The sequence below is a fragment of the Aotus nancymaae genome, unplaced genomic scaffold (genome assembly GCF_030222135.1).
Source record: "Aotus nancymaae isolate 86718 unplaced genomic scaffold, 86718_ANA_hifiasm-v0.15.2.pri h1tg000007l, whole genome shotgun sequence".
Classification (NCBI taxonomy): Eukaryota; Metazoa; Chordata; class Mammalia; order Primates; family Aotidae; genus Aotus; species Aotus nancymaae.
In genome coordinates this window covers 66,547,070-66,573,255 of record NW_026988418.1, presented here as the reverse complement: position 1 = coordinate 66,573,255, position 26,186 = coordinate 66,547,070, and the positions used below count along the sequence as shown (strand labels likewise).

The window sequence follows — 26,186 nt, the reverse complement described above, 5'->3', positions numbered from 1 at the left end:
CATCAGAGGAAAGACTATAGGGCAACCTTCGGCAGGTGCAGAAAATGGGAACTGAACCTGGGCAGCAATAACAAGGAGTAACAGGTCTGAGCTGAACTTCTGCACAGCAGCAGAGAGGGTTGATGTGGGGCAGAGCTCTGAGAAAGGGAAGAATTAGGTTCCATGAAGAGAGATTCGGTTCAAGGATGATCAGCAAAGCAAATGTGGAGGGTAGTGAAAGAGAAGGCACTGGTACCAAAGAAAATAAGTGATTCACTGAAGTCACTCTAGTTCTTGCATAGGGAGTGAAAACTTAGTAACCTGCAGCTGTCTGTCTTTACCAGTGGTTAACTTGGCATAGAGCCAGACCCAGAGTAGAGAGAGTCTGATCATTCTTCTCTGTGTGTATGCCAATTATCACAATTGGTTTGCTGGTATTTCTCCCAGGTGTAAATACCACTGCTACTTGCAATGATTTTAGCTGTTTGATATACATTATTTTTACTTTAACAGTAATATATATTTTTTAATGTATACAGAAAAAATATAGTTTCCACATCAAATCTGATTTCAAAGATTCTGTTGCTAAAGACAAGAATAGAATAGGTAATAAATTCATATAAAAGGTGAACCAATTTAAAAACACAAAGCAAATTATAGAACAGGTATTAAGATGTCAAAAATTGCAAATAAATGAAGTTGGAGAAAACCTGTCTAGGGTATGGGTTGAATGTTTATTTTAAGGAGCATATGATAGAAGCCTACTAGATAGTCTATTAATATAATTCTCTTTCTTTTCATAGCTGGGCTTTGCAGATCTAAACCTGGCAGAGTTTGCTGGATCAGGAAATACCACTCGCCGCTGTTTACTGGAAGGCTATGATACCAAAAATACAAGACAGGATAATTCCATTCTTAAAGTAAGCACGTTTCAGGATTTACTTGTCAAGAAATATGCTTATCTGCCTTTAAATAAGCATATGTGTATATTGTTAAGTACAATGTGTGAATCAATACTGATGTTATAAACTGACCACACCACTGAAGTATTCATCACCTAGGGAAAAACCCCATCTAAATCACAAAAGCAGGGAAAAGTAACAGATGTTCACCTTCATGGTCCTAAGGTGTTTTTCTTTGATGTTTTGAACATTCAGGGAATACATATACCACTACAACCTAAGAGCTTATTGGGAAGAAGGAGCGTGATGAATTAATGAATACCTTAAAATGTTTATAGCTTCCATAAGGTGATCAACAGAGTAGCTGTGATAGGTACTCAAAAGCCACTGGTTTCTCTTGTAGTGAAGTGACAGATGGAACCCACCTCTGGGTATCTGCCCAGAGTTTTCTAAGTACCATCAGGAGCCGTGTACTATAGTAATGAGAGCTAATATATACTTCATAGAGTTAATTATAGTATTAGATTAGTTGTGAAAATATTTGTAAAGCACTTTGTACCCAGGAAACCCCACTGGGTAAACCTTTTACAGTGTTTCAGTTAGGTTACCCCATGATGGTAAGTTATCTAACAGGAAAGGAAAATAATTCTGAATAAAAACTGGATGTTCAAAAGTTAGTGAAGAAAAGAATTACCTTATACCCCACAGTTTTCAAACTTCGTTTGCAGCAAATCTTAAGCTCTGAACATATGAAAACATATAAAGTGGTTATTACACATGCAGTCCAGTGCATAAAGTGGTTTTTGTAGCCCTCACACAAATTTAGTACCTGGAAAGAAAGATGGGACAGTGAGTTGATGTGGGAAGGAAAATGGTGAACGAAGACGGGGAAGAAATTAGAAAAGGATCATAGTATAAACTTCTGTACACATCATGTTGATTGTAGAGTTTTGTGGTTTTATAACTCTAAAAAGTTTTCAAAGCACTTGCCCATATCTCCACGAGATGAACACGGTTAGATAGTTGGGGATAGATTGTTATTCACGTGTTATAGATGAAGAGCGGAGACTAAAGTATCTCACAAAAGTAGTCAGTGGCAGAGCTGGGACCACAGTGCCTATCTTCTGCCTGGTCAGTGGTCTTGTTTCCTCATATTTCTTATATAAAATATGGATAATTCTTCTCTGAATGACAGTGTTTTCATTGGAAATTGAAGTAACTTTTTAATTTCAGACCCTTACATTTCTAAGAGCCAACTCATGGAGTAGTTTCCTTCTGGCTTCCCATTCATTCTTCCACACCATCACTCCCACTTTGTCCTACAAAAAAAAACATACTCTTTTGAAGGTCACACCATTCAGTATAACACTCTGTCACTTCCTAATCTCTGCCATCTCCTGACCCTTAGGTACCTTCTCTCTCCTGTCCATTGATAACCTAGCCCCTGACTCAGGCTCGCAGTTTTTCTCTATATTCTTCATCATTTTTCGGTGGCTTCATCGTCTGTGCAGGCGAGCTAGCCTTGTGGACTATCTTATTTATATTTTCTCTCCTGATAGCTGATCTTCTGTGAGCCTAAGGCTTCTCAGTTCCTTAAACTCCCTAACTCCAGCAACATTTTCCTTCTCCTCATCTCAGTTCCTACTCCCATGGTCACACTCTAGAGTCTAGACCTTTTTACCCCTAGAAACTTCACCCCTTCCAAAATTGTAATTGAAAGTTTTCTTCCTCCTACCACTATCTCTTATGTTTCCAGTCCTCTTAGTCTCCTACTCACTTAGCTGAGTTAAACCTTCCACTTTCCCACTATCCATCAGCCCTTACTTGCTTCCACTTCCCTCTTTATCCAGCTTAAATTTCATGGTCCGTGAGGCCAGGAGTTCAAGACCAGTCTGGGCAACACAGTGAGAACCCTATCTCATACATACATACGTACATACATACTCCTGACTCCTCTGTCCCTGTCTCCCTGCATTGTCTGCATAATCCCCAACTTTTGTTGAACTCGGCTATTAAACATCTACCCTTGCATGCTAAGCATTGCTGAAGAAAATCACACAACCAGACTAGATGGCATTACTGAAGCCATGCTCACTGCCATCTGGCAATCATACTCTACTTCCTTCTTAAGCTTCCTTTCTCAATTTTAGATATTCTGTCTCATACCTTTTTCCTCCTCATATCTCGACACACTATTCTTGCTCTAAGATACTGGCCTTGCCTTATCCTACTGAGAAAACAGAAGCCATTAAACTCAGATTCCCTCATCCTCCCATCACAGAATTTACCTGCCTCTCCAACCTTATCCTTTTTGTCTCCTGTTAAAATGGATGGCATGTCCCCTTTCCTGACTGAAGTCAGTCCTTCCTCTTGGCTTCTGGAATCCAAAGCTTGCCTAACCAAGAGCTTTGCCCCTTGGATTATCTCCTCTTCTCATCATCTCTACCTCAAATGAACCATCCTCATCAACATATAAAGAAAGAGCTCCACTAGCTCCCATATTTACATATTAAAAAAAAGACAAAAATCAACTTCTCATCTTCTCCAACTACTGCCCCACATCTCTGTTCTACTTCACTGTTCAGTTCCTTAAAAGCTGTATGTGCCATCTCCATCTCTTTTTGAGACATCCATGATACTCAAGAGTGCAGTTTTGATGGAGTTGGAAAGCAGACCTCAGGGTTCTATGAAAGAAGAAATGATGAGGAAATCGGTGCAGCAGGATAGATTTGGCATTTAAAGAGAAAAAGAAAAATCATGGAGGTGCTGGGGTGAGGAGATAGGAATGAAATAAGGTTATATAAGATACATGTCAGCCATTAGCTGAAGAACATACAACAATATACATATCCTTTTGTTCATTAAGACTAAGAATTTTGGTATATGCAGCCTTGGGTTCACATCTCAGCTCTGCCCTTTACTAGTTATCAGTTTTTAAAATAGCACTTAATCACCCTGAAGTTAAAATTAAAATATTGCTCTCTCATAGGAATATTGAAAATTAAAGGAAATAATGCATATTAAACACTTAGCTTATGCCTGGCACATAATGAATTCTCAAATCATGAACGTTGTTAATGCTGTTGCTATTACCATTATCATTATTATTCCTATAGAACATAAAGAGGTCCTATGACTGACTGTTAAAGGTAGTCAGCAACTAGAGAATAGCAGCATCTCAGAAAGTATTAGAAAAGCTTTAAATCCTGACTGGGCACAGAGTGGCTCACACCTATAATGCTACCACTTTGGGAGGCCAAGGCGGTAGGATCACTTGAGGCCAAGAGTTTCAAGATCAGCATGGGCAACATAAGGAAGACCCATCTCTACAAAAAAAAAGAAAGAAAGAACAGAATTAGCCAGGCATGGCATGCACCTATAGTCCCAGCTACTCGAAAGCTGAGACAGGAGAATCATGAGCCCAGGAGTTGAAGACTGCAGTGAGCTGTGATAGCACCACTGCACTTCAGCTTGGGTGACAGAGCAAGACCTTATCTCAAGGTTTTTTTTTTAAGAGCTTTAAATTCTGATCTAAAGCTGGAACAAAGGCCAGAAGCTTTCTACTCTTAGAAGCCACCAGCCAGCATCCCTTGAAGCATCAACGTGGCAACTTGAAGGAAAACATAAGGCACCATAGGAATTTGGGAGTAAAGACAAATAGATCAGCACAGCCACACACCCACAGGATTATTACTGTTTTTTTCTATCGTTTCCATTCTGATTTTTGCAATTTTGAGGTTTTTGAGTGTTAAAAATGATTTTAATCTATATGAAGCAGTAATTTAATATTGAATATAGCCCAATTATTTTTTTTTTTTATAGAGATAGAGTCTTGCTCTGTTGCCCAGGCGGGAGTGCAGTGGCATTATCACAGCTTGCTATAACCTCAAACTCCTGGGCTCAAGCAGTCCTCCTACCTTAGCCTCTCATGGATATAACCCAATTCAACAATCATTTTATTCAGTGCTTTCCCAATAGAAATATTGGACTAGGTGCTGTGGAGGAAGCATTTTATAATTTTTTATAATCGTGGTATTTCTCTTTTTATGTTTAGGTTTTGATCAGTATGCAACTGATGTCTGGTGACCCATGTTTTAAAACGTAAGTTGATGCCCAGTAAATGGATTATGTATCTAAAAGTATAAGAAGGATTCGTTTATATGTTTACATTAATATTTTGTAGTGTTTATAGGAAAATACCAGTAAAGGGATAGTTTCTTCCCTGGGAGACTGACCTGACACTCTTAGAAGTTATTTCTACCTATTACCAAATGAGTTCTCCACACTCTAAATTATTCATGCTATAGGTCTTTTGTCATCTTCAGGTTTTGGGTAAAATTATACAAACAAAAGGTTTTAATACAGCTTCTGTGAACATATTTATTTCTTCAATAAATACCTATTAAGTGCCTTACCATGTGTTAGGCCATATTCTAGATACTAGAGAAACAGCAGTGAACAAAATAGATTAAGTCCCTGCTGTCTTGGAGCTTGTATTCTAAGACAAAAATGGACAATAAGCTAATAAGTAAATATGTAATATACACATGGTCATAGCACTTTGGAGAAAAAGGGTGGAAGAGTCATAGTGAAGAGAAGTAGCTATTTTCTATCTAGTAGTCAGAGGAGGCACCCCTGGTAAAGATGGTATTTGAGTAGAGACCTGAAGGAGGTGGGAAGCAAGTCACATTGGCATTAGGGGAAAGAGTGTTTAAGGTAGATAGAGAAAACAAGGACAAAGGCCTTGAGGGAGAAGTGTTCTTGGCAAGTTCAAGTAACTGGCTGGCGAGCAGCATGTCTGGAGCAGAGTGAACGAAGAGGCGGGTAATAGGAGATGAGGTCAGATGATAAGGAGTCTTGTGGCCATTATAAAAAGGACTGCCACTCACACTGAGTGAGATAGAAAATAGAAAAGCTAGTGGAGGTCTTGAGCCGAGGAGTAAGATTATCTGACTTGTGGCTGCTAGATAGAGAACAGACAATTTGTAGGAGTAACAAAAGGGACAGGGACATAAATAAGTAGAGAAGTCTGTTTCAGTGATCTAAGGTTTTGAGCGTGAGTAATTGGAAGAATGGCACTTTCATTTGTTGAGATGAGAAAGATGACTAGAGGAACAAGTTGGGAGCTTGGGTGTTAGACGTGTTAAATTTGAGATCCCTATTTAACATCCATCGGGGCATGTCAAGTAGGCAGTTGTATAGATCAACTAGAGTTCAGTGGGGAGATCTGGGCAGGAGATAGAAGTTTGGAAATTATTACATCATCGCCATACAGGTAGTAATTAAAGCCATGAGACTCGAATATATGACTAGAGGGAATGAGTAGAAACGGAAAAGGACCAGAGTCTGAGGTGGGGACACCCCAACATGTTAGAGGTTGAGAAGATCAGGAAGTAGAATCAGCAAAGGAACCTCCAGTGTAATCGGAGGAGGAAAGCAAAGCAGAGTCCTGTCCTGAAAACCAAGTGAAGAAACGGCCTCAGAAAGGCAGGAATAAGCACCTGCATCACGCGCTGCTGGAGTGGGTCTCAGAAGATGAGGACTGAGGACTGACCCTTGGAATTTGCAGTATAGAGACTGTTGGTGACTTTGGCAGGCACTTGGGTAGAAAGCCCTTAGACTAAAGCCTTTTAAGAATGGGTTAAAGAGAGTTTGGAAGGAGAAAAATTGGAGACAGTGAGTATAAACAATTCTAATGAGGAGTTTTACTGTAAAAAAGGAACAGAAAGATGGGGTCAACAGTAAAGAGAGGATTTGGAGTTGGGCAGGTTTTGTTAATTTTTAAGATGGAAGATAGTACAGCATATTTGAGTACTAATGGGATTGGCTCAGCAAGAAACTGATGATCCAGAAAAGGGATTGTTGCTAGAACAGTGCCCTTGGATTGTCAGGAGGGAGGAAGGCAGAGAACATGGCTACTAACACAGGTAGAGGAGAAATGGAAGCATACAGAAGTTCTTTTCTAATTGCTTCTGATTTCTTAGTGAAATAGAAAACAAGATGATTATTGAAAAGCAAGGACAGGGAAGATAGAGAAAGGGGTTTGAAGAAAGAAAAAAGTGTGCAGAAGTCCTCACAGAGAGTGTGAGCATGAACAAAATGGGGAAATGCAGGATTGCCTCTCAGCAGCCTTGAGGACACTTAATGATTAAAAATGAAAGTTCATTGATATCATTGAAATAGCTGAGAAAAATACACTGAGAAAACTAAAGAAAACATTACCTCCCTGTATATCAACTTCATGTTTTTAATAGCTGTAACTTAGAAAGCAACATCTGGCCGGGTCTGGTGGCTCACACCTATAATCCCAGCACTTTGAGAGGCCAAAGCTGAAGGATCACTTGAGGCCAGGAGTTCAAGACCAGCCTGAGCATCATGGTGAAACCCCATCTCTACCAAAAATATAAAAATCAACCTGTGGTCCCAGCTACTTGGGAGGCTGAGGGGAGGATTGCTTGAGCCTGGGAAGTGAAGGTTGCAGTGAGCCGAAATTGCACCACTACACTCCAGCCTGGGCAACAGAGCAAGACCCTGTCTCAGAAAAAAAAAAAAAAAAAAAGGCAGCATCTATATCATTTTGTACTTACATACTATTTTATAAAGATACAGATATATATATTTCAATACGAATCAATTCTTGATTAAAACCACACATCTTCCAATAACTTAGCCTTCCTGTGCTGTCTTCTCATAAACTATAGTTTCCTGACTCCTTTATTTTCTGCTTTCTTGGGACTAAACCAATTTTGCTACAGTATTTTTGGTATCTCGAGTAATAATTTGTTTTTGTAGTGGAATAAGATTTAGGGTAAAATAAGAAAATGAGGAGCAAAACTTAGTAGAAGAAAATGATCATTCCTTCTCATGAACTTTTTATGGATATTCCCTTTCTGACCCTTTCTCTGCCCATTTCCTCTTTCTAGTTAAGGAACTCACAATGAAGAGCTTTAAAATAGATCATCTAATGTTTCATATTATCTCCATAAATTTAATTCTGACAATCTGGAGTTTATATTTACAAAGAAAGACTTCTGTAATTCATAAAAATAAGCAGACATTACTTAATTCCAAATACATAAAAGTATTTTTTGAGAGAATCAAATCCTCAATAGTTTTCTTTTCTCTTTGAAATTGTTCAAATGTCATTGAAAAAGGGGAAATTCTAACACATTCATACACTTGCATACACATACATACTGAATATGTACTGAATAGAAAAACATTTTAACTACTGATGTAAAAAGTAAATTAGTTTTATAAGGTTGTATTTAAATATATATTGAATATGTAAAATCACATTAGTTTAGAGCTAAAAAGAATGTTGGAAGTTGTCTAATCCAGTGATTTTTTTTTTTCAGAATATTTAGCTACAAAATCCTTTGCTCTAATATATTATGAGGCCAGGCACAGTGGCTTACACCTGTAATCCCCCACTTTGGGAGGCCAAGGCAAGTGGATCCCTTGAGCCCAGGAGTTCACAACCAGCCTGGGCAACATGGTGAAATCCTGTCTCTACCAAAAAATAAATTAAAAAATTAGCCAGGCATGGTGGTACACCTGTAGTCTCAGCTACTCAGGAGTCTGAGGTGGGAGGATCACTTGAGCCCAGGAAGCAGAGGTTGCAGTGAGCCAAGATCATGCCACTGTACTCCAGGCTGGGTGACAGAGCGAGACCTGTCTCAAAAAATAAAACAAGTATATTATGAATCCTAGGATATAAAATTTTACTCTGTCTCCCCTCCAACTTAGGTAAGATAAGAATAAATTTTCTATTGAGCACTCTCCTCTACCTACTTCCAGAAGTCCCTAAAGGAGATCAGGAAACCAGTTTTAAAAGTGTTGATGTAATCCAAGTTATCATTGTACAGATGAGGAAACCGAGGCACAAAGCAATTGAGTGCCTTTACTGGGTACCTCTGTGTAGAACAAAGATGTAAATAACTGCTGGAGGGCTGCATTCTACTATTCTCTGCTTTTGTCTATCTTTAAATTTTTCATGATATAATTTTTTTTAATTTACTTGAGAAACAAGAGTACAGCATATCCTTAGTCTCAAATTTACTTCCTAGTTTTAATATTTTCTGAGCAGAAGATCTGTGATATATTGTATAATTCTTCTGAAGCACCAATTTTATACTATAAGGCCAGAATTTATAAAGAAGATAGCTGGTAAGTCAGCCTAACCACCTACCCTAAACTTCATTTCATAGCTCTCTACAATTCATCAAATACCCACCAACTCTTGTAAAAGAGTGAAACTCACTCTGAAAAGTGCTAATAAAGAAAAAAGATACTTTGAGAGAGAAATTGTATATTCTGCTGGCATTTGGGAATCTGGTGGCAAAGCAGATCTAGGGATGATATAAATCACTTGAATATAGCAAGGTTCTGACACATTTATATTCCAAAAGAAAGAAAATTATCATTTGTAAAAATGATTTCATGAATGTTACTGTCTCTCAATTCTTAAAATAATTGTAATATAAATATTATCCATAGTTTTGATTGAGGACATTGAGACTAAGAGGTTAAGAGATTAATTCATGCAGGGTCCCAGGATGCAGTCATTCATTCAGTACTTCTATATTGATTGCCTGCCATGTGCCAACACTTAAGCTAGAAAAGACCAGCCCCTGCTCCGAAGGGATTGACTGTTTATGTGGGAGACAGGCACACTGCATATGATGTCACTGGGGCACAGAGGATAGTATCCCTAGCCACAGTTCTTGAAAGCCAGAGAAATCTTCACTGAGAAGGGGACACTGAGCTAAGTTTAAGGGATGACTAGGAATTTACTAAGCACAGGAGGTAGGTAGGAACACCTCAGGAGAGAAAACAGTTTTCACAAGTTTATGGCATTGTTACAGGGCATTCAGTATTTAAGGAATGTCAAGTAGGTAATATTGTCATTTTATGAGGTCATTTTTCACATATTCTTTTTTTTTTGGAGACGGAGTTTCACTCTTGTTACCCAGGCTGGAGTGCAATGGCACGATCTCGGCTCACCACAACCTCCGCCTCCTGGGTTCAGGCAATTCTCCTGCCTCAGCCTCCTGAGTAGCTGGGATTACAGGCACGCACCACCATGCCCAACTAATTTTTTATATCTTTGGTAGAGACAGGGTTTCACCATGTTGACCAGGATGGTCTCGATCTCTTGACCTCATGATCCACCCACTTCAGCCTCCTAAAGTGCTGGGATTACAGGCGTGAGCCACCATGCCCAGTGATCATTTTTCACATATTCTTAACATTACTATAAATTAAAGCAATCGAATTAAAGTAATCCCATCTCTTATTCTATATTTGATCTACATTAAGTGATTTCAGGTGAGGGATGTAAAAGCATTTTCAGAACAAAAGGTAATGGAACAAAAACTGGCACATGGCAAGCACTCAGTGATTATTTATTCAACAAGACTGAGTTATCCAGGGAGATAAGAGAGCTGCCAAGGCCCAGCTAAGATTTTGGATTTAAATTTGCTTTACTATCAGTCCCCATAGTCAATGAATTTTCTCCATAATTCTTAGTTGCCCCAGTAATAGAGCAGTTAGTACAGATGACTGATATTATCAAGGGTTGCAGTTCTTCAGCTTTTTTGAACAGCAGAATAAGAGGTGCCAAACTGAAGGTGCTGCTTAAAGAGTTGTAGCTGTGGAGTCAGGCTGGACAAGGGAGAATAAAGCAAGAGGGGAATAGAAAGGGAAGGGGCTAATGTTTGGGAGTTCTGAGGGTTGGAAAAACAGGTCTAAGAGGTAGAGGAGATAGAGACACTATAATCAGGCCACCTGTGAAAGAAACTGGCATCAAAAAGGTAAGAATTTTTAGACATGCAGGCATGAGTCAGCCATCAATGATTAATGACTATGACTGTAGGCTCCATTCTTTGTGTTTCTTCTATATATTAGTTTTTCCCATGAAATATTGAATGCAGGGTTGTTGTTTTTTCCACCAAGCAATTTTACATTATTTGAAAATACAGGCCGGGCACAGTGGCTCACGCCTGTAATCCCAGCATTTTGGAAGGTCAAGGCGGGCAGATCACCTGAGGCCAGGAGTCCGAGACCAGCCTAGCCAACATGGCAAAACCCCTTCTCTACTAAAAATACAAAAATTAGCCGGGTGTGGTGTTGGGTGCCAGTAATCCCAGCTACTCGGGAGGCTGAGGCAGGAGAATCACTTGAACCTGGGAGGTGGAGGCTATAATGAGCCCTGATCATGCCATTGCACTCCAGCCTGGGAAACAACAGTGAAACTCTGTCTCACAAAAAGAAAATACAGCTGTTGGTAATTGAAGAGGTAGGTCTAAGCCAGACTGCAAATTTTAAGGGATTTGAGCTTTATGGCAAAGGAACTATGGAAGGGTTTTAAATAAGAGAGTAACATGTTCAAGGCACGTTTCAGAAAGACCACAGTGACAGTAGCATGAAGTAGAGGTTGGCAGACCGGCAGGGAGATCCTCACAGTCAGCCGGGAGAAAGGTAGAAAGGCCAAAACTCAAGTAATGAATGGAGATGGAGAAGAGATGATGAATAGGAAAAATACTAAAAGAGGATCTGGGATTTGGAAGTTGATTGGATATAGAAAAATGTTATTAGGAAGGAGGCAGAGGTGATATCCAGAATTTTAGTTTTGGTGACTTTGTGGATTGTGATGACATTTGCAGAGAGAATACAAGAAGAAAACAGGTTTTGGGAAAGACAAATTTAGTTGGGGATATATTGAGTTTCATGTACTTATAGGACAAATACTTGAAAATGTCTCAAAAGGATATGTAAGTCTAGAATTTAGAAGATCTAGGCTGGAAACAGTCAATAAATGCAGTACACTTAATAGCAATCTTAAATGTCTCTGTCCATAAGAATCTGAATAGCCTGAGGACTCCCTTAAGATAACAGGGTAAGAATTAAAGAATTGCCATAAAGCAGGTCAGCTTCATGATTCCTTCAGCCACCTCCCTATTTTATCTCAAGTTACCAAGGGTTAGTTTCTAGGAAGATGTGGTTTTCCTCTGCAATATCAGCCTCAAAAGGTTGGCTTGCACCTATAATCCCAGCACTTCGGGAGGTGAAGGTGGAGGATCACTTGAGGCCAGGAATTAGAGACCAGTCTGGGCAACATAACAAGACTCTGTCTCTACAAAAAAAAAAAAAAAAAATTTTAAAGGTTAGGGATGTTTTCTAATAAAAATCCCTGTGTTGAAAACACAATGGGATGACTACAATCAACAATAATTTATTGTACATTTAAAAATAACTGAAAGAGGCTGGGTGCTGTGGCTCACGTTTATAATCCCAGCACTTTGAGAGGCTGAGGCAGATGGATTGCTTGAACCCAGGAGTTCGAGACCAGCCTGGAAAACATAGGGAGACCCCCATCTCTACAAAAAAAAATTTTTAAGTCTCCACTAAATGTCAGAAATAGAAAGAGCCAGGCATGGTTCTGTGTGCCTATAGTCCCTGCTACATGGGGGCTAAGGCGGAAGGATTGCTTGAGTTGGAGAAGTGGAGGCTGCAGTGAGCCATGATTGTACCACTGCACTCCAGCCTGGGTGACAAAGCGAGACCCTGTCTCAAAATAAATAAGTAAAAAATAAAAGTATAATTGGACTGTTTGTAAGAAAGGATAAATGCTTGAGGATACCCCATTTACCCTGATGCGATTATTATGCATAGCATGCCTGTATCAAAATATCTTATGTACCCCATAAATATATACACCTACTAAAATTTTAATTTTTTTTTTAATTTAAAGAAAAAAAACTGTTAGAACTTAAACTTGCCCCTCCTTCTTCACAGCTTCCATGTGAAATAAGAGCTTTGAATTAACCAATGAATCGATTCATTACTACTCCCAGAGAATCCAATCCAAAAAGCAAATCTAAACAACTGGGCTTCTCTGTAGACTCTCCCTGGGCAGGTGAACTGTTTACAGAGATGAAGGTAGAAGATAAAACCATGGCTACCCTATTTAAGAAGTGAGTGGAGCCAGCCAGGGAGCACAGGCTCTGAACCAGAGGCACAAGGCATTCTCCTCCCAGCTTGATTCAAAGGGGCTTGACGCCAGCTTCTTTAGCTCAGAGTTGCCATCTTGAATTGATAGGTGGAGCAACCATCCCTTGAACTTTGCTGGGTTCACACTGACAGAAGCCTCTCTTTTTAGGACTCTATGGAGTCTGCCCTTTTCTTATTATGTTAAAAAAAAAAAAAAAACTTTATGAATTTTATTCAAGTTTTGAAAAGACGCTTATACATTATTTGCTGATTTTTATTACTTTCACCCTCAAAGGAGTAATATTGCCAAGCAGTTTATGCTAAGGCTTACTAAGCTCATCAATCAATAACAGTATTTTGAACTTTGAGGCTCCCCGACAACTCTAGTTCGTAAATGTTTATTTACAGGCCTCCCTCCACATCAATGTCTATACCAATTGCTGGTGAATCTGAATCTTTGCAAGAAGATAGAAAAGGTGGAGAGACTCTCAAAGTGCATCTTGGAATAGCAGGTATGGATGTGTGGCTTACTGGTTTTTAATTTGTGCGAGACTACTTGATGCCCTAAAAGATTTCCAAAGCCCTTCCAGATTTAAAATTGTATGGGTATTTGACTTGAAACAGGCCAATAAGAATCAGCAGTTTTAATTATGTAATTATTGGTTGATCCAGTGCTTTATTTTGTCTAAAGTATTGTGCTCTAACAAATTAAAAACTAGCTGTTACAGTGACACTCCTCTCACTGTATGCATGTACTCCCCACAGGTACAACAGAATAGTACAGGATTTTTACCATTTTTCCCATTCCATTACCCAGCAACTTCTGCAAAGCAACGTCTGCCTCTCGGGTGTTGCTCCTCTTCCGTGAATCACTTTCCCTCTGTCAGTGGTTCTCAAGCCCTAGTGTGCATCAGAGTCATCTGGAGGGCTTGTGAAAACACAGGTTGCTAGTTGCAGCAGCCAGAGTGTTTGATTCAATAGATCTGGGTTAGAGCCTGAAGTTTTGTATTACTAAGGCATTCCCACAAGACACTGATGCTGCTAGTCCCTGACCACACCTTGAGATCTACTTTTCCAGGCACACTGCTGGCAGCAGTCAGAATCTGCTCCAGAAGTAAAAGCTCAGTGGGGAAAATGTCAAGGTAGCAGGAGGAAAAGAACTTAGGAGCTTCCTTCTGTCTTCAGTATTATGTGAACAGGATGTATTGTTTGAAAGAAGAGAAAGAAAGGTGAAGTGATGTAATTAACCCTTTCACCACCTTTTAAAATATGCAAATATATGGTTTCTTATAAGTAATGATTACTCTGAAATTTCTCGTTTTGGGATCAGCGAATCTTTTGGGAACTTGTAACTATTCCATTAGCTCCTTCTCTTCAGCATGTAAATATTCTGAATTTTTTCTCATATTGAAAAAAGAAAAACAAAAACTCCTTAGCCCTACATCTTTCTCTATCTACTGCTCTCCCTTAGGCTCCAGCAGGCTGGCGCATGTGCTCATGTGCTCTCTCTCTCTTTCCCCACTCTGCCCCAAATATATAGAGACATCTCTGTCTCTCTCTCTCTCTCTCTCTGTGTGTGTGTGTGTGTGTGTGTGTGTGTGTGTGTGTGTGTGTGTGTAGAAAGAGGGAGAGAGAAAGAGATCAGCCAGAGATGATATATGCACCACACACTTTTTATAACCTGACTTCTAGAAAGAATATACTGTCCATTTATTCTTAAACATATTAGCAATCTGGCTTCCATCATCTCCCCTCTCTTGATGCTGTCTCCGGGTACATAGTTGTCAAATCCCGTGAACATTTTTTCTGGTCTCACCTGATGGCCAGTTATTATTTCTTGATGCTTTCTCTTCCCTTGGCTCCTACCTCTCTGACCTTTCCTTTTTTAGCTTCTTAGAGGCTTCTTTATCTTCCTCCACCTTCTCCTTACATATTGATGTTCCACAGGGTTTGGTCCCCTCAATTCCTTGAGCAGTGCCATCTATACCCTTGGCTTTATCTATCACATAAATGTAAACGTGATCAATCGTGTGATGTAAATGTGATTAAATGCTTTGGGGGAAGGTCCACTTCATATCAAATGTTACACTGAAATCCATCTGTTTATCTTTCTCCCCAGACAGACTCTAAGTTTTTCATGGTTAGCTCTTATTTGTCTCTGTATCCCCAGCAGAAGGCCCAGAACACAGTGAACATTGAGTGACTGTTGAATAGGCATCCTCAGGTGTCTCTAATTCCATTTATCTAGGACAAGTCTTCCTAACTTTTCCTCCGGTCTTTTCTACCTCACTTTTCCTGACACAAACTTCTGCTTTCTTACTGAGTTCTGCTATTTGTGCCTGTGAAACAACTCTCTCAGCCAGATTACTATGAAAACCTTCACTCTTACGCCCACTGTTTATCCTGTTGCCAAAATGTTCTTCCCAAAATGTAGATCTGATCATATCACACCCTTCCTTGAAGCCACTGAATTGTTTCCGTCTTTAAACTCATAGAAGGTTCTTCAACAGGCATCTACTCATCTTTCCAGCCTCTTTTCCCTTGGTTGTTTATACCAACTACCTTGTATGCCAACTTTACCAAACAATCTGCTTCCCTACAAACAAGGCGTGCTTTCCCTGTGTCTTTCCTTGCTCATCTAGCTCAGGAGTTCCCATACGTTGCTCAAGTCCTGGGGTTAACCTCCTCTGTAAGGTCTTTCCCCCATTACCAGGTTGTGTCAGATGCACTGTCCTTTGGAGCTCTTAATAACTGCTTCTTAGTGCTTCTATTTTAGTACTTGCCACATTGTATAACTTCTGCTTCTACCTCTAAACCTAAGCATGTATTTTATCTTACTTAATTTGTACTTCCTATACCTTATACAGTATTAGGCACTTGACTTGGTAAAATATTAATAAATACTTACTGAATGAATAAATTTTGAAAACCAGAAGATATGTGGATGACTTAAGATCTGAGCCAAACCCAGGAGTAAAGAGTTAGTGCTGCGTAACTCTTGAGATGAACCAACTTTTTGAGTTCAGATTTTGCTGAACGTTTGGGTTTGGTCCACTGTAGAGATGCTTGGGCCACTTACACTCTGTCCAGAAGTGAAACCTTTGCTGAAGGACCGGGTTGCTCCAGTAGCTTCCTTGTTTTGCAGCATTTGTTGGTCCAACTGCATACAGTATCATTTATAGAATGGCTGCGATAATAGCTATGCTACTCAGTTGCTTTCCTTCTGCTTCTAAGTTAAAAACAGTTCTTGTTTCCAAATATGATTGCACCCTACGGAAAATGGTCACAGTTCTACATTCTCTGGAAGAAGTGAGTTCTAAAAATATATAATTGGCACCTGGAATATACACATGATCAGAAACTATTAGAAATGGCTTTCACACTGCCTTTTGTACGTTTACTTTGAATCTGAATACTCAATTTCTTAAGAACTTTTATTCTCAGTGCTACATCCCACCCTGTGTTGATTTGAGCCACAGACATTGCCCGAATTATAGCCTAGCACTAGCAACACTAACATTAAAGTAATAGAGTACTCTTTAGCTTGCTGTTGTGATGGATTTTTAAGGAAGCAGTATATCCTTAGAAACCACACTAAAACTTAACTAATTTTGTGAACATTTACAAAAATACACCCAAGTCATTTTTATTAGAGAAATACTAAACACTAAAACTGTAGCAGTTTTAAGATAGAGTGCTGTCATGTGTTTTGAAAAATAGAGTTTATTGCATGGACTGAACTAATAAAGGACTGAAATAATTTTTTTAATGTTATAAAAAATACTCTTCGTGAACTAAGGTATTTAAATACTTTGTATTTCTTGCAATATAGTTATTTCCATTGTACTGACTTATAATGATGTCTCTCATTTTGTAACTTATTTTTTTAATAATGAACTTGGCAGAGTTTATAAAGTCTGCAGATTAGAATACAAATTGACCATTAATCGTTTGGCAATAAGGATGACATCATGTTATGACATATTACAGATCTTTCAGCAAAGAGTGCCTCTGTTCCAGATGAACTTGGTGCCTGTGGACATTCTAGAACGTCAAGCTATGCAAGCCAGCAGTCAAAAGTATCAGGTAAAGGCTAACAGAGAAGTTGAATTCCTTATTGTTCCAAAGGGACTTGAAACTGCTGTGGTGTGGGAGAAGGATGTCAGATCATAGTGTGTTCAATATGTGTATTATATCCAAGGTGATTTTCTCTGACAGGGTATAGCACGTGTCACTCCCGGTCATCTAGTTTCTCTGAGCTCTGCCACAGGAGAAATACCTCAGTGGGAAGCACATCAACAGGAGTTGAAAGTATTCTAGAGCCATGTGATGAAATTGAGCAGAAAATCCCTGAGCCAAATCTTAATGCAGCTGATAAAGAAGAGACAACTTTGGAAAAACTCAACAGGTATCCTTTTAGTTTAAAGAATAAATTTTAATTTTAAAAAAATTTTTGTTTTCATAACATAACTAAAAGGAAAAAATTGTAATTCTTTTCAAAGATGCCCAGTGAAACAAGATTCTGTAGAATCTCAGCTGAAGCGAGTTGATGACACCAGAGTGGATGCAGATGATATTGTGGAGAAAATATTACAAAGTCAAGACTTCAGCCTAGATTCCAGTGCAGAAGGTATGTAGATAACTGTTAAGCATAGATTCCTATCATCCAGGTTTTTGTAATCCATGTAATCAGCAGTAAAGAGGCTCAGAACATCATGATACTGACTGTTGCATATTTATATAGTAAATTTCATGCCCACAAAAATCTCAGGGTAACTTTATAGCTCATTTATTAATGAAAATGAATATTGAATTTAGAAAAAGAACAAATTTTAGTTAAAAGTGATTAAATTTTTTTTAAAGTGATTAATTTTAAAGAAAGCATTGATTGTGTTTTTAATTATGCCCCAATGTCTACAAGGTTCATATACTTATAATAGGTATCAACATCTGCTTTTGTTTTAAGTACTTAAACCACTGTTGTAATTTGGAGGTGGTCTTGGAACAGTAGTGGATAATAGAATCCTTCATGCCCTCCCTAGACTTTTCACTGAAACTGAAAATTTGTATGCCACCAGTTTGAAAGGTATAATTACTCATGTTGGTGTGAATAGAAAGCACTCTACAATGGACTTATTTTCATTATGTAGCTGGGTGTAAAGAGAAATAATTAAACCTTACTTGTGGAAATTTGTAGGAAGAGCTATCTCCATGACTCAGTTAAAAGAAAAAGAGCTTTAGAAAAGTTGGTAAGAAATAACCTTTAGAGTATCTTTTAAATTGCCTAACTTAAAACATGTGTGTAACTTTGGTTTTTAAGTTATTTCTCTAATAAACTGAATTGTAAAATATGAATTATTATAATATCAATACTATTTGACAATAGTCTAATAATTGTACATGTAACAGACATTTTAAATGTGTATTGCAGAAGAAGGACTAAGATTATTTGTGGGTCCTGGGGGAAGTACAACCTTTGGCAGTCATCATCTTCCAAATAGGTAAGTAGTACAAATAATGTCTTATTAAAATATAGACTTTTTTTTTTTTAAATCATGAGTAGAGAATGATGGTCGCAAAGTTTGAATTAGGCTGAAGCTAGGAAACACAAATAGTAGTAGTTACATGAGAAGAGTTGCAGCTCTTAATGTAGCCCTCAGTTTTCTTTATTCTGGATATGTTTGACATTTATTTTATAAGTTTTTAATTTCCTTAGAAGTATTTTTAAATGTATTAGTCAAGGACCAGTATACCATTGGGAAAGTGGCAACATAAAGGGACGTTTAGAAGAGTCCTTAGTCTTTTAAAACATTAATTTTTTATTAATTTATTTTCTAGAGACAGGGCTGTTGCCCAGGCTGGAGTGCAGTGGTGCAATCATAGATAACTATAGCCTCAAACTCCTGAGCTCAAGTGATCCTCCCGCCTTAGCCTTTTGAGTAGCTGGGACCATAGTCACACGCCACTGTGCATGGCTAATCTGATATTTTAGGAAGAGAAAAGCAAAAATTACATTTTCAGTCAATGGTCTATCTTTTCTGAGCAGTTACACAACCACTGAGCAACTTAAGCTGCCATTAACCTTTCTCGTACTCTCCTTTTCTCCACCCACTAGAGTCTGCCATACATATTGAGAAAAACTCTGTAAACCAAATACCATTTTGCTAGTTACTCAGATGCAGATGAAGAAAAGTCACCTGCCAGACTTACCACTGATTATCAGCACTGCAGCGGATAATAGTGAGCACAGACACTGAGCACAGTGTAGGAATTTTGATCACTCCCTTGCTCCTTACAACCTGCTCCCCACACTTCTGTGCACCCCTAATTCTATTCCATGTCATATTTATGTACAGTCCCTGCACAACTATAGAGTGAGTCACAGTTGCAGGGGTAAGGAGCCCCTTGGACCAAGACAATTATTTTATTCTCTTGTGCTCAAAACCCAAAAGAATTTTGCATTCATTTATTTTACTAATACTCATTTTAATGAGTACCTCCTATTTGTCCAGCACATTACAGGGCTCAAAAATAGACTAACAGCAAAAACCTACATCAACAGCTAACTACAAGCAGATACCATGGGTAGGTAAGAGAGAGACATATAAAGCTGCTTTCAGGGAGTAATGTGAGAAAGGATTTACAGACAATGTAACACTGTTTAAACCTTTCATTGACTCAACTGCTCATTAAATTCAGTAACTGTTTCTTGGGCCAGTTTGTGGGTAAGAATGCAAGTAGAAAAGACCCAGCTCTTACCCTCTGCTGGTTTATGATCTAGCACATGGGGCTGGCAGGCTATAGCCCGTAGGCCAAATTGACCCACTGCTTGTTTTTGTAAAGTTTCATTGGAACACAACCATGCCTATTTGTATGGTTTATGGCTGCTTTGACACTATAAGAGCAGAACTGAGTGGTACAATAGAGATTCTGTGGCCTACAAAGCCTAAAATTTTTACAAGCTGACTCTTTCTTACAGATGAAATGGATAAACTAAAAATCATAACATTATAATAAATACTGTAATAGAAGTAGAGGGAACTTTGAGAGAACAGAGACAGGACAGAGCCTCAGAGTTCACACTTGAAGAGAGACTTTGGAAGAATAAAAAATAAGTGGGGGGCTTAGAAGGTGAATATGACGAAGACAAATACTCCTGGTGATGGGAACAAATAGAATGAGTTTATAAATACAGTAATTATAACATGTAATTATATCATTAAAAAATATAGTAACTGTAGGTAGCATTGAGCATTTATTAGTTATGTGCCAGGCATAGGCATATATATATTTTTTATTCAATTCTTGTATCTCTTTAAGTGCTCACAACATACTATAATTAGTTTGGTGTTTTTTTAATGGAAATAAAGATACAAAGAAGTAATTTGAGGCCGGACACAGTGGCTCATGCCTGTAATCCCAGCACTTTGAGAGGCCAAGGTGGGTGGATCACCTTAGGTCAGGGGAGTTCAAGACCAGCCTGGCCAACATGGTGAAGCCCCATCTCTACTAAAAATACAAAAATTAGCCAGCTATGGTGATGGGCGCCTGAAATCCCAGCTACTCAAGAGGCTGAGGCAGGAGAATGACTTGAACCTGGGAGGCGGAGGCTGCAGTGAGCCTAGATCATGCCATTGCACTCCAACCGGGGCAACAGAATAAAGGCTGCAGTGAGCCTAGATCATGCCATTGCACTCCAACCGGGGCAACAGAATAAGACTGTCTTAAAAAAAAAAAAAGTAATTTGCCCACGGCCTTAATACCAGTAAGTGGTAAAACCAAGATGAAAACTCATGTCTCTTTGAGTTCAAATCCCATTGTACTTAAACACTATATCTTACTGACTTATTAATCATATAACATACTTCAGAATTTCTGATAAACAGGTTCTTCTGAGGAGAGGGGGTTGTGAAAGGGTATTTAGGGGCATGAGGTTGGCCAGCATCTCTGAGCCAGGAGGTAAAGGGCCTCACTTGCCATAACAAAGTTTATTCTGCTCGTTCACAGTGGGGAGCCATTGGCTGTCCTTGCAGGGAAGTGACTTATCAGATTGGCATTTTAGAAAAATACCTGGCCATAATTTGAAGGGTAGATCAGAGCAAAGAGATACAAGTAGCAGGGGGAACCACATAGAAATGAAAAATTTATGAGGACAGTGGTATGAATGATGGAGAGAGCATGTGTTTCTGAGTTAGGGACTTGGGTTCACATCCTAGCCAGACCACTTTTGGGGCCTGAGTAAATGTCTTAACTTCAATAGAACTTTAGCTACCTCTGCTGAAAAGTAAGAATAACCACGGCTATCTCATGGGGTAATTTTAAAGGGTAAATGACATAATATACTCAGTAAACCCTAGCTTTATTAATTTAGGTAAAGGAATGGCAAAAAATATAGTTCCAACCAAATGAAATGTTTTATTAAGAGATAAGGTCTCATTCTGTCCCCAGGCTGGAGTGCAGTGGTGCAATCTCAGCTCACACAACCTTCAACTCTGGGCTCAGCCTGCTGAGTAGCTAGGACTACAGACATGCACCACCATGCCCAGCATTCATTGATTCACTCATTCATTCATTTATTTGTAGAGACAGAGTCTCGCTGTGTTGCCCAGGCCTCAAGTGATCCTCCTACCACAGCCTCTCAAAGTGCAGGGAGTACAGGCATGAACCATTGTGCCAAGCCTTCAACCAAAAGGAATTTAAATGTAAACGGTCAAAACCATGGGCTGTCTCATCAGACTGCCTGGGGTCAAGTTCTAGCTCTTCCACTATTGATTGATATTATTAACCTCTGTGAGTGTCAGTTTCCTTGCCTATAAAATGAGAGTGATAAATAAGATACCAAACTCATAGGATGTAAGATTAAATTAGATGACTAATGTAAAGCTTTTTGGTTTTTGTTTTTGAAAGACAGGGTCTCCCTCTGTTGCCCAGGCTGGGGTGCAGTGATGTGATCATAGCTCTTCATGCAATCAAGGAGGATCGCTTCAGTGCAGCCTCCAATTCCTGCACTCAAACGATCCTCCTGCCTCAGCCTCCTGAGTAGCTAGGCCTACAGGTGTGAGCCACCATGCCCAGCTTTCTTTTTTTAACTTTCTGGGGAGATGAGGTCTTGCTGTGTTGCCCAGGAGACAGCCTGGCCCACTCGGGTTTTCTTCCTGGGACCTGCATGCACCTGCCTGCTTGCCTTTAGGGACATTAAATTTTTTCTGACAAGAAGTCTGCCTGTATTTTTATTTTATTTTTCTGTATGTGATTTGTCTTTTATCTCTGGCTGCTTTTAAGATTTTCTCTTTATTACTGATTTTTAGCAGTTTGGCTATGATGTCCCTTCATATGTTCTTCCTTGCATTTGTTTATTCTGCTTGAGGTTCACTGAGCTTTTTGGATCTATGGGTTTACAGTTTTCATCAAATTTGGAATTCTCCAGCTAGTATTTTCCCCAGCCTCTCCTTCTATTATTCTGATCTACAAATTCCAGTCCCCAGACCCTCTGAGCTTTGACCTCTGACTTCTCTACTCAGAGAGACCGGCAGGCTGTGTCTGGGGTCTTCCTCTCTGCACTGCAGGCTCAGAAGATCCTGAAGGAGACTGCTGCAGGCAGCACACTGGGGCAGTTGTCAGGCTTTCTTCATTTATTTCTTGTTTTCTTGGGACCACAGTCCTGCACTGCCTGTTGTCTAGTATGTGCAAACTGGTTTCATTTATTCTATCCAGTTTTTTAATTGTTTAAGGCAAGAGGGAAAGTCTGGTTCCTGTTACTTCATCATGGCCAGAAGCAGAACATATTTAAAAGGGCCTGCAAAAGCCAGTGCATCATGCTGCCCACCATGGTTACTTCACAGTCTGATTTTCTGTAGGTATGAATGGGTGTTCACTGGCATTCTGTTGAGGAAGTTCCTATTTCTTCTGTAGAATGAATCTGTGAGAACAGGAGTTTCTGAGCAATCAACTGAGAGGTCCAGCCAAGACCGTGGTAGGCTAGTAATCACTACCTTACTTCTGTTGTTTAGAATTTCCTCTTAAAATGTTATTAAGGGGAAACACTAGTCATGGTGGTTGCTTTTGGGCTTACTAAACTCAGGCACACTCAGGGTGAAATGACAAATAGTAGGGTATACCCTGACATGTTGACAAATTGGGAAATGGGTACTTGGTAATAACTTTAGGCAGTAATGGGCCAGGCATGGAGGCTTATGCCTGTAATCCAGCACTTTGAAAGGCTGAGTTAGGAGGATTGCTTGAGCTCTGGTTGCAGTGAGCTTCGATCATGCCACTGCACTTCCGTCTCGGCAGCAGAATGAGACCCTATCATGAAAACACCACAATATTATGACAGCTGAAGGCCATCATCATTAACTCAGTGCAAGTCCTGATGCACTGCCAGAGTCAACATAGACTCTTGGATGAGACTGATTTTAGAATGAATAGATAAATATGTTTGAAGAACATTTCTTGCCACCAGTTGTTGATAGGTCAAAAATTGGGATATTCTACTAGATTATTGTAGGAATAAGTGTGAGAGAATCAGGATCAAGGCTAATCCAATGTATTAAACATTTAATATTTCACACATTTTCTATCTGTGATACCTTTAAACCTTGTGGAAAGCAAATCTAGTAGAAAAATACCCAGTGCCCCATCTTTCCAGGGCAAGGTTACTTGGAACAGTTTTAAACACTACGGTTCATAATTTTGAAGTTTTTTTTCCCCTGCTGTTTTAGGGTGGGGTCTGGAGCTTATGAACAAGTTGTGATCAAACGCTAGAAGTCAAGCCGGTGAAAACATTTCCCTGTGGATTTAAGATATAAGTAGTTGATGTATCAAGGCATTTTATTCAAGCACGTAATAGAAAATGAACCTCAGCTCTCAAGAGGAAAGCCACTGCTGATTTCTTCTCTGGAAGGACCCACCGCCATCCTGTACCAGCCACTAAAGGGGAACATTTGCATGGCAGTCTCCAGGCGCTGTGCTGCCATGTGCCTTGGAAGCACCAGGCTTCTGTGGTCACTGCACTTGATAACGAAAAGCCTGTTTTTTCTTTCAGAACACCCCAGTGGAGAAAACAGCATTATACACATCAAAGTATAATTTTAGGATTCAAATGTAAAAATCTGTGATAAAGGTGCTCAATAGATTTGGGCTTATTTGGGTTTTTTTAGTTTTATGTTTGAGAGACAGTACATGAATATAACTTAAACCCTATAGATTTTTGTCAAGATAGTTATAATTCCTGTTCAGGAAATTTTCCCTATTACACTACCTACAGCATTGTATAAAGCGTGGGTGTTCATGCTTTGGGAAAATGTTAGACTACAATTTAAACATGTAAAGTGCTTATTCATAATTCTAAATGTACCTGTCATAAATGAAATGATAAGTGCATTTAAGTCTGAGACATGAATGGATGTAATGCCGTCATTATGCAGTATATATTGTCAGTTGTCATTAGTATTAGATGAGCTGCAGAACCATCCCCCAAGCACTATATAAAAGATTCAAAATAAGTTTAACACTCACTGTGTTGGGCTACCATAGGCACCCTAACAGAAGAACTATCTTAACTCACTGAAGTTTAAGATCTGCTGGTTTCAGGAGTCAAAATATAGAAAAAGAGGAAAATTGTGATATGGTCAGAAACAGGGAAGCCTTTTCTATGTAAATTCAGACTTACCTGAGGCTGACAGTTTTCCGAAGTGGTGGTGGGTAGCAGCATGACAGCTGCTTGCTGTGACTGATGCAGACTGGCGGGTTTCCATTTCGTAGGTACTGTTTTCTTCTCTACTGTGTCAAAAGTGAGTTGTTTTGAGGCAAGAGTAGAATATAACATCCATCAAATATAGCTTTTAAAATAAGAATACCTGGTCTGGATCCAGTTGAGCAGCACAGCAGATAAACTTTAGAGTTTTTCTGTTCTTACATGACAGTTTCCATGTGGAAAGATCTAAACTTTCTTGGAATCATTATTAGTGAAGAAAAATATATAATCTGTATAACTAGTAATTCCCCAATTCTTATTTTCAAAATCATATACAAGAAAGATAATATGTCAGAATAGAATGACTTTGGTCTAGGTGTTTTCACATTGTCAAAATAAGGCAGAAATTATATTATTTTAATATACAAATTTAGAGGTTTGGAAAATTTTGAATAATCTTAGGACCTTTGTTGCTGTTTTTTGTATTTCAAGGATTGGGTATTCTGCATTAATCCAATACTATTTATATATATATATTTTTTTTTTATTGCGTTTTAGGTTTGGGGAGGTACATGTGAAGAACATGCAGGATTGTTGCATGGGTACATACATGGCAATGTGGTTTGCTGCCTTCCTCCCATCACCTATATCTGGCATTTAACAAAGCGATTCTGGAAGTTTTTAAAAGATGATACCCTGTTTTATATTTTGAATGTAGAGAGACTCTGAGAGAGACAGTTTTCTGAATTATTATACTTTTTATTTTTTAAGATTTATTTTTTCAAGCCTGTAATCCCAGCACTTTGGGAGGCCGAGGCGGGTGGATCACGAGGTCAAGAGATCGAGACCATCCTGGTCAACATGGTGAAACCCCGTCTCTACTAATACAAAAAATTAGCTGGGCACGGTGGCGCGTGTCTGTAATCCCAGCTACTCAGGAGGCTGAGGCAGGAGAATTGCCTGAACCCAGGAGGCGGAGGTTGCGGTGAGCCGAGATCGCGCCATTGCACTCCAGCCTGGGTATCAAGAGCGAAACTCCGTCTCAAAAAAAAAAAAAAAAAAAAAAAAAAAAAAAAAGATTTATTTTTAAGAATAAAACATTAACCTGAACATTTTAGCCTAACCAAGGGACTTCAGTGGTACAGACTTGCTTTCTGCCCTCACATGAACTAATCCATTCATTATATATTATGGGAAAAATCAAAGAAAGTTTTTTATAGAGCTATGAAGATATTATTTAGAGAGATATTTATGACATTTCTTAAAACATATTTTTCTATTTTCAGAATATTATTTCTAGGCTATATTTTTATTGGTGCTGTGCAAATGATTTTGCAGTTTTGAAATGATAAAACTAGATTGTAAGTGGGATTCAGTGAGGACATTCATCAGACATATAAGAGGTGCTATAATCAGGGCGATGCCCGTCTTACTCACCCTTGGCTGCCCTTGGTCCAACACCTCTCTATACAAGATTGCTTCTCAGTATTTAAAATGGTACAGAATTCTTTTTTAAAAGTAGAGAGACTTTTGAAAAGCTTAAAATCATGCCTTTATAATCTTAGCAGCCATCAGATATATCTTGATTTATGTAGTAGTAAATATGACAAATGTTT

At 38.9% G+C, this 26,186-nt stretch overlaps 1 protein-coding gene across 2 annotated transcripts in view; it reads left to right on the top strand.

The window, feature by feature from the left end:
• Window positions 1–25,351, top strand: part of EEIG2 (EEIG family member 2) — a 65,795-nt gene extending 40,444 nt beyond the window's left edge. For both annotated transcript variants that reach the window (XM_064372752.1, XM_064372751.1), the window contains 8 exons: window positions 783–899; window positions 4,936–4,982; window positions 13,284–13,387; window positions 16,866–16,961; window positions 17,094–17,283; window positions 17,378–17,505; window positions 18,307–18,376; window positions 23,597–25,351. In XM_064372752.1, the coding sequence (XP_064228822.1) occupies window positions 783–899; window positions 4,936–4,982; window positions 13,284–13,387; window positions 16,866–16,961; window positions 17,094–17,283; window positions 17,378–17,505; window positions 18,307–18,376; window positions 23,597–23,639 (795 nt within the window). In that variant the 3' untranslated portion in view covers window positions 23,640–25,351. The remainder of the gene's footprint in view (window positions 1–782; window positions 900–4,935; window positions 4,983–13,283; window positions 13,388–16,865; window positions 16,962–17,093; window positions 17,284–17,377; window positions 17,506–18,306; window positions 18,377–23,596) is intronic.
• The last annotated feature ends 835 nt before the right edge of the window (window positions 25,352–26,186 follow it).